This window comes from Apaloderma vittatum, unplaced genomic scaffold (assembly GCF_000703405.1).
Source record: "Apaloderma vittatum isolate BGI_N311 unplaced genomic scaffold, ASM70340v1 scaffold4509, whole genome shotgun sequence".
In the NCBI taxonomy this organism is placed as follows: domain Eukaryota; kingdom Metazoa; phylum Chordata; class Aves; order Trogoniformes; family Trogonidae; genus Apaloderma; species Apaloderma vittatum.
Genome location: NW_009736805.1, coordinates 71269 through 80397, shown reverse-complemented (window position 1 = coordinate 80397; position 9129 = coordinate 71269). Strand labels below are relative to the sequence as shown.

General features: G+C 47.6%; 1 protein-coding gene across 1 annotated transcript in view; it reads left to right on the top strand.

Moving 5' to 3' along the window:
* The first annotated feature begins 5433 nt into the window (after positions 1–5433).
* The window catches only part of TMEM213 (transmembrane protein 213), a 4284-nt gene continuing 588 nt past the window's right edge, over positions 5434–9129 (top strand). Inside the window, exons 1-2 of the mRNA XM_009877097.1 lie at positions 5434–5515; positions 7727–7795. Of these exons, the coding sequence (XP_009875399.1) occupies positions 5434–5515; positions 7727–7795 (151 nt within the window). The remainder of the gene's footprint in view (positions 5516–7726; positions 7796–9129) is intronic.

Genomic DNA, 9129 nt, shown 5'->3' with positions numbered 1-9129 from the left:
CCTCCTGTTGTGCCGCCCTTGTCCCCCCCCCCCCCCAGCCACTGCTGGTGGTCAGTTCTACTTTCTCCATTGGTGCCATCAAAAAAAGGGCATAAAGGCTGATAAAAGTCAGCCCCTTCTGCTGGGAAATTGGAACTTTCCCTGGTAAGGCAGAGGTGAAGTCATTGCCATCAGCCACACATCCACCAAGCAGGGCTGTGGAGAAGCTGGTGTGGGAAATGTGCTGTAATGATAAATAACAGGAGTCATCGTACAGTTCTCAGCTGACTAATATTGACACAACAAAATAAAACAGCTTCTCAGGCTACTTCCCCCACCCTTGAACCCGCAGCACATTCTTTCCCCCAGTAAAGATGTCGTGTTCATGTGATGATAGCAGGATTTGCTTCTGGTTTGCACCTATGCTGCTGCAGTCACACTCAGCTACTCCCCTACAAGCTGTCAGGGCCAGGGGGGAGTGGAAGGGGCCCCCAATGCACGCTTCATCACCGAAGCAAGTCACGCTGTGCCAGCCACTCCATCCCATCAGCTGAGGAGCGAGTGAACAGGAGAGCAGGGATAAATCCATCTTTCTTGCCCTTCCCTCCCCCCTTTCCTGGGCAGAGGAGAGAAGCAGAAAGCGTATCCTATTTCATGCCTCTGGCATGGGGAAGTAAGAACATTATTTTGTAATAATCTTATTATTAAAGATTGGATGATGGCAGCTGATGATGAGGCGCCGCTCGGAGGAGCCCCATCAGTGGGCTCATTGTCAGTGCTGGCAGCTCTGCCCAGGCAGCCCGTCCTCAGGCAGCCCCACACCACAGGGGTTCCTCACAGGGGTCTCCAGGGGGACAGGGTAGGGTCACAGCAGAGCCACAGGCTCAACATTTGTCTAATAGCAACCCCAGCCTAGACTGGGAAACACAAAGGGCATGGTTGTGGAGTTTTTTTGAAACGCTAGAGCTGCTTTGTGCGAAAGAAAGCAAATCTCCTCTCCCCCTTTTTCCATTTAAAGAGTAAATCCTTTGTGGCTTTGATTATTTTTCTTCCATTTGCCTGGTTTTAAAAATCAAATCCCCTGTTCACAGGTAGCTTTATCCTAAATGGTGATTTTTTTTACATCAATGAAGATACCAAACAAAACAGCCCCCTCCCCGATGCACCCATTATTGGCATCAGGCTTAAAGTTTTAAGCTTTTAAAAGCCATTTTGAGGGCTTTATAAAGGCCCTTCAGCTTTTTTTGAGCTTTATAAAGGCCATCTGGGAGGGAGCTCACCCTGCAATACAAAGACAGTAGGTTGCTAACAGGCAGACCTGCCCTCCCAACAGATGAGAGCTGTGCTTGGAGATTTTGCTACCGATGAAGCAAGTGTAGGAGATAGATCCACTCCTGTGGTCTCACCAACAGCACAGACCACCTCGCATCCTCCTCAGTGTTCAGCACCCTGACCTCAGAGGCTGCACAAAGCCCTTGTGAATGACCATAAAATCACAGAATCTGTAGTTTGGAAAAGATTTCCAAGATCAAGTCCAACTGTTAACATGCAGTGCCGGATCCACCACCAAATCATGTCCCTAAGCAATACATCTGCAAATCTTTTGAATACCTCCAGGGATGGTGACTCCACCACTTCCCTGGGCAGCCTGTTCCAGGGCTTGACAATTCGTTTGACAGCTCGTTTGGTGAAGAAATTTTTCCTAATATCCAATTTAAACCTTCCCTGGTGCAACTTGAGCCCATTTGCTCTTGACCTATTGCTTGTTACTTGGGAGAAGAGACCAACTCCCACCTCGCTACAGCCTCCTTTCAGGTAGTTGCACAAGGTCTGTCCTGAGCCTCCTTTTCTCCAGCCCAAACAACTCCAGTTCTTGCGGCTGCTACTCATAAGACTTGGGTTCTCTGGACCCTTCACCAGCTTTGTTGCCCTTCTCTGGACACGCTCCAAAACCTCAGGGGGTTCCAAACATGGAACTCTTCCAGATGGACTGTCATCTCTTTCAGCAGCCTGGCTTTGGGACCAGTATCTCAGCCATAACCTCTCCATGCTTAGATTCACCTTGCAGAAGGTTTTGTGTGGCTATGTGTGATGCTAATTTTTGAGCTCTTTCATGGCAAAGCTCCCTCCTATTGTAGCAGCTAAACAGAGTAACATCTTAGGTACCCTGAAATGAGAGTAGAGGTGTAGTTAACCCAGCCTCCAGTGTTTTACAGAAAAAAAAGAAGTTTTCCTCTTATAGTAGCTGATATGCCCAGTGATGATGTACCTCCTCTGCTGTGCTCTCAAGGGTTGTGTGCTTTGCCCTGAGTTAAATATCATGTTATGACTCAGTTGTCACCACCCTGGTCACTGCTGGGATGGAACAGGATTGCAGCAGCAATCAGCTTTCATTTGGAATTAAAAATACAAACATGTTGCATATGTAAACAGAAAATGTGTATATATATATATATATATACAGAGCGAGTGTGTACATGTGTGATAAAGGTAATAAGTTTCTGAGAGTCCCACCTGGTGGTAACGTGTCAAGGGTAATACCTTGGTCATCAGAGAACCTTAACTGTGAAGTTCTCTGCGGCATAAAATAGACACTGTGGAAGCGTCTCCAAGAGAAGGCATGGGGAAGTACCTGATTTTAGAGTAAATGGAGTCCTGCCTTGAGAACTGCACAGCAAGGGAAGCCCACAGAAAGGAAGACTCCATCTCTGCTGGTGCTGCAGTCGTGCCTGGCGTGCCACGGCACCCGTGGAGAGAGGCGTTGGTGCAATGCCTTGAAACTAAGCGAGGGGAAGGGTTTGGAGAATCTTATCGCTCTTTGGGCAGTCACGGCACTGAAATATGAATGTATTACAAAGAAGGAATGAAACAAATCCAAATCTGTGTCTGGAGGTGATTTTATAGGGCTCCAATTGTGTCTGAACTTATCAAGCAAAACCTTCATTTCCAACCCCATCCAAAAATCACTGAAGCCAAGCACAGCCTGTTCGCTGCTTCAAGACACTTTGGAGCAGACCCTTCCTGAACCACTGAGGGAACACATTCTGGAAAGAAAAAGAAATGGATTATGTTAATTGTGCAAGAGATTTTTCAGCATCCCTCAGAAACGCAAGCTGACAAAGGGTATTCAGGTAACAGTTAAAATTCAAGAGATATTTCACAGAATCACAGAACGTCAGGGATTGGAAGGGACCTCGAAAGATCACCTACAGTAGGTCACACATACAAGAGCAGAGCAGTTTTGTCTTTTCATTTCCCCTCAAACATTTTGTGCTGCAGAGAATGCTTTTGTTCTCGTTATTTTTGCAAAGTTAACAGCTGGGTCCACTTTCCGCAGGGTGAGAAATTGAGGAGGGACAGGTGAAGCAGGAAGAAAGTGTAGAGCTTTCCCCAGTAAGAAGTTGAGTTCTTATTTTCATGCAACAGAGGTTCTCAGATAAAAAACACAAGTTAAAGACAACTAGCACAAAAGGACTCAGACGCTAAAGTGAGGCAGAGATAAACAGTATCCTATAGGTTAATTTCAAGCAACTCTGAGCAGTGAGAGTGTTTTTACAGCATCTCTCTCACCTTGACTGTCTGATGAGGCCGAGAGCGATGCCCGGTGGGGTCACGCACCCAGCTCCACTGCCAGCTGAGGAGGACACCCCTCAGGCCACCCCTTGGGTGTCAGCCAAAGGACCGGGCCCCGCACACCCACGGTGGGAGGTGGCTGTCAGAGGCAGGCTGGCACAGCCTGAACCCAACCAGCCCTGGTGGCATGTTGACTTGAAAACAGGAAGATGAGGCAGGTAAATGTGTCCGTTCCAGCTGGGCTGCCCTCACCTGTGACTCAGCCTGCCCTTTCTCCTGGGGAAACTTCTGGTTGGCCGTGCCCTGCTGCATCATGGAAATGAAACAGCTAGAGGGGAACAGAGAATTTTTGGCGGTGGGAGGTGGACAGCAGGAAAGACAAGCAGGTGCACCCCACCAAAATGCTGAGGAAGGTTAAGCCTATGTGGGTTTTGCTCTCAAGCTTTTTCTTAAACAAAAGGAGACCAAGCAAACCTCACAGTTTTGCACAGTAGCACCCCAGCGTACGCAGTTTACTGCCACTTCTGTGGGAAGTGTGTTATGCCCTTCCCTGTGGACTTCAGTAGTTTAGAGAAAAAAAAAAATTAGATTTTTGTCCATCCTACTAGGATTTGTGCCCCAGACATCTTCCCCTTGCCTCCTATGGGATGGCTGCACATCCCAAACAGGCTCCAGGTAGCTTTGTTCTCACATGAGCACCCAAAGCTGTGTGTGACCACTGCTGAAGAGCACCTGCTCCCTGCTGAGCCCATCTCTCCCAGGTCCTTCCTGCCCGATTTAATGCCTGAAATTTTGTCTAACAAGGACATCGTGGTGGGTTAGTGATAGGAGCAAGCAGACACAACTACAGGGGGAACAGCAGCAACCTGTGGAGCTCCTCAGACCAAGACAACAACACAAGCACTTCAACAGTGTGGCTTTTCTAGTCATGACTGTAGGAAAAACATCTTGCCCTCCAGCCGGTCTCCTCTTGCCAGCAACCCTCCTGGTCTGCAGATAGAGCTGTGCTGGTGGCATGGAGCAGTTCTGGCTTTGCCTGTGTCATGGAGGAGGTGGTGTAACTGGAAGAGAAATAAGTACTCTTTCAACATCAGGTTGTACATGGGAGGCAGTGACACAGGTATGCTCATGGGGTGAGAACAGCAGCAGCTTCCTCCTGTGCAGAGGCCCCAAGCTTGAACTGATGCCAATGCAAAAGTCAGCACAGATCCTTAAGGAAAGGCTGGTTTTACTGTTTAATACCTCTTGGTCGCCTACACAAAAGAACTGGTTTATTTCCATTGCTTGGTGGAAATACGCCCATAGCCCGTGTTAATCCAACGGTGTCAGTATCAGCATGACTAAGGACTGTTGGTTTTTTTTTAGGCTTCCACACAGTCCTTCTAAAAAAACCGATTACTGCTGGGCAGTTTTGGGGGAGGCCAAGACAGCAAACATGCAAAATCAAAGCCAAACACGGAAAACAAATTCTATGTCCTGATTCTCTCCTCCTTTCCAGCTCTATTAGACCATCTTCAGGAGACCAAGAGGAGACTCAGAAGACACAGATCCTGTGGGCAAGGGCTGGCTCCAGAGGCCTTTCCTCCCTCCAGCTGCAGCAGATACTGGGGAGAAAACTTCAGGCTTGACCTTCAGATTCTCTCCTCCTGCCTCAGCACCGGTATCCACCTCCTGCTGCAGCCGTTTTGGTCAGAGCCCTTTGCTTCCCTCACCTGCTTGTGGCAGGAAAGTTCAAGGTGTCCTGGCAGCAGGAAGCTCCTTTGCTCCACCCTCTGCCCTGCACACCAGCTCTCTGAGATTATCGAGGACTTGCTGAACCAGAGCTGCCAGCGACAGCGACCTGATCCGTGCGGCCACCTGGGTGGGAACTGGACCCCCAGCATGAAGCTTTTCTCTCACGAGCCCTGGGCAGCCTTTGCTGTGCTCTTCTTCACCACTGTGCTGCGGTATTCCTGCTCTGCAGGTACTTCCCCTTCTCCTGCTCCAATTTCTATACCCTACCTTTTCCCTCCATTCCCTTCAATACCTAAATGTAGTGCTAGCTGAGTGTAATTTGTTCTTTAGAAAGAAGGTGGGCTCCCTTGTCTCAACTAAAAAGTGTAAGGGGCTGGAACTGATTAATGCTAATGATAATTACTTGATATGCTTGATCACAGCATTTGTCTGAAGAGATGTGATTTTGCCAGCTATTTACAGATCCACTGTAAATGTGGCTGAGCTGCAGGTTGCTCCACTGAATGGCAAGGAGGTCAGGACCACAGTTACTTGGCCTTCCTGGGTTTGCTGAGGCAAGGGACCATTTGAAATAGCACCCAAGAAACTCGCTGTGGTCCAGTTTATCTCTTATTAGGTGCTTTCTGTAGGAAATCTGGCTTTGGTGCCCTCTTAATTGGAGAAGTTGTCTTAACAAAATTTAAACAACATCTGTAAGCTACTTCCCATCAGGCTACTACCTGTATTTGTATATCAGCACCAGCTGGGACCTGCCAGATGTTTAAAGTTGTTTTGACAGCCTGTCCTTTGGGCCGGAAAGTCTATAAGCAAGAACCAACGCTCTGTATTCTACAGCACTTTTTTCCTCAGGTCACACACAGTTTTTAATGATTCTTCCCAGTGCTACCATGAGGTATTTATTAACTTAGAAAACAAATTATGGGCTTGGCCAAGGTCATTCAGCAAGTCCTAGCAGAGTCAAAAAGAGAAACGGGGAGTATTCACACCCTTCCTTGGAGGAGGCTACCCAGGGACCCACTCCCAGTGTGGCAGTGGCCGTAAGGAAAGCTCTGGTTTTGCTGGTGGTCAGTCAGCTCAAAATGCAAAGCTGGGCAACATCTGGTTATCCAAAGGGGGACGTCTCCTGCAGGACAATCTAAGTTTATTTGGTGTTACCTGGAAAATGCCAAACTCAAAGCAAAGGTTAGGTCAAAGGTCTTGTTCTGTTTCATTTTCCTGAGATAGAACTAAGCCTGAGCCATTACTTTGAAGTCTTCAGTGAAACCAAACTGGATCTGATTTTCTCTATCACACTCCAAACTATCATCTCAGAGTGATGGTTTGACTAGAAATAGTTCTCTCATAGCCTCTACCTGGTCTGTGGACTAGCGGCACGTTGGAGCCTCTCCATCTGCATGCAGCAGGAGCCCTCACTCCTGTAGCCTCTCTAGGCTGTTTTTCATGTATCTCTCAGGGGACTACTTCAGCATGGGATACGTCACCTGGCTGAACTTGAACTGTACTGCTCATGGTAGCACAGGAGTAGATATTTCCTTGACTCCCTTCACTCCACAGTGGCAGACAGGCTGGTATTAAGCACAGGGACCACAGCAGTCTGTGCTTTTCCCACGCAGGTATCCTACAGCTGTCCTTGCATCTGGTCCTGCAGGTGTGTGCTGCAGCTGAGGGGCAAGGGTGGTATTAGGAGGTCTAAGGAGGCTCTGACCTGTGATACCATGTACAGATTTGGAGGCCTGGAGACCAGCCACAGCGTGGTGCCTGAATGTATGTGTGCATCTGTGCAAGCAGGATAAAGACACAAACTCCTCACTTAGGTCCCTGTCCCTCTCCCTTTGTTATTTCTGTATGTTTTATATTCCTACATGAGCTGGCCTAAACTGGAGCCCAGCCAGAACAGCTTCAGGCATGGCTTCACCTGAACTGCAGCAAAGCCGAAGTTGAGGCTGTGGTGGACCTGCTGAGGGTCTTCACAGATGGGCTAAGCCCTTGGCTCTGCCAGACTCCTTCAAACCCTGGAGTTACTGGGATTTTTCTAAGGGCAAAAGGAAGGAGATGTGCAGCTCATTGGCTGTGGATCTCCCCATGCCACTGAATGCTCTCTCTCATTTCAGTCCTTGCTCATTCTGCCTCTGTAGCTTGGAAAAGGACCGGGGTTCTTCTGAGCTCTGAAGGAATGGCTCCCACCAGGGTCACACTCAGAAAGAGACACAGCGATTCAGCTGCTCCTTATGAAGGTCTCTCTAGAGCCTGTGTTGACAGTGGTGGGATGAGAAACCATATCCTGATGCACAAATGTTTAGGAGCAGAAACTTATTTTCTCCAAGTTGTTTCTATCCTACAAACCTCTGTAAGGCCAATGGCTTTCAGGTTTTCATGCTTGATGCTCAGTATTGCTTTTATAATCCAACTTGCCTTTTCTCTTGTGCTTTCCTTCTGGCAGCAGCTGAAGCCATCTCCAATGTTTCAACCAGCTCCATGCCCACAGCTGAGCACGAAGCACCATGTCTTAGTAAGTCTTCTTAAATCATTATGACCATGATAAAACCAGGTGACGAGACTACATGGGTGACTGAGAGACTGTCCCAGAAAAGGATTTATCTGTTGTCAAGGCTTCTGTTGCAGGTGAAACTTCTGGTTATATTTCTAAGACTCCTCTATTGGCATGCCCAGTATAATATTTTGGACTCATAGCTTTGAACAGACTAATTCACAGCTAGTTCAGTTTGTGTGTCCTAAATCTCCCCGCCAGACCGCCTGACCATAGGCACAATGTGGATTCCCAAGAGCACCTCTTTTCCCCACCCTGCCAGGTCTTCTCTGAGCAGCCAGTCCCAGGCAACTTGAGATCCCACCGGTGGTCCCAGAGTCATCCTCCGTCCCAAATGTCAAACATCCCCACAGTTCTTTACTTCCCAAATTACTGTATGTGTACCAACAGAGGTGTGCTACTTCAAAGCATGACACAGGGGCAGGCATCCCTCTTCCTCCTCTAGTCTTGTGGGCAGAGCTGCTCCCTGCGGTACAGGACAGTTGTGCTGTGTGCACTGCAGGCCAATGCACAGAAACACAGTCCTGCCTGACAAACATGAATGAGAAGAACTGAGCAATGCCTGTGCTTGCCCTTTTCCTAGAAATGCGCAAAAGAGACTTGGCTGCCCTGCACTGAGCTCAAGAGGCATTTGCTTTTCACCGTTGACAAGCTTCATGCATGTCAACATGCAATACATGTAGCTACAAGGTGGTTTTGGCTGCCTCAGCTCTCCTGGGTGCCGGGGTTTCATGCTCAGCTTCTGTTCCAGCCCAAGCAGTTGAGATATCATGGTCTTCCACGGCTCCCTTTCATATTTCCACGTTACCACCCAGGATGCAGACACAGGGCTGGGTATCTTCACTGTGCCCTTGTAGTGGAAAAAGTATGGCAGATGCCTTTAAACAACAGCATAAATGAAACAACTAATGACATATTCTTTAGATTACTTTAGGAAATTGGAGTGATTAAAAAAAAAAGATGCAAAATATGGAATTGTTAAAAAATATTTCATTTTTAAATATGTAAAGCAGGAGTCCTCCAGTTGTGGTGTTTTGGAATTATGTGCAAGTCACAGTTAACAGCCCAGCAGAGAGAACCTTAAACAACAGCATAAATGAAACAACTAATGACATATTCTTTAGATTACTTTAGGAAATTGGAGTGATTAAAAAAAAAAGATGCAAAATATGGAATTGTTAAAAAATATTTCATTTTTAAATATGTAAAGCAGGAGTCCTCCAGTTGTGGTGTTTTGGAATTATGTGCAAGTCACAGTTAACAGCCCAGCAGAGAGAACCTGCTGCCAGCTAGTA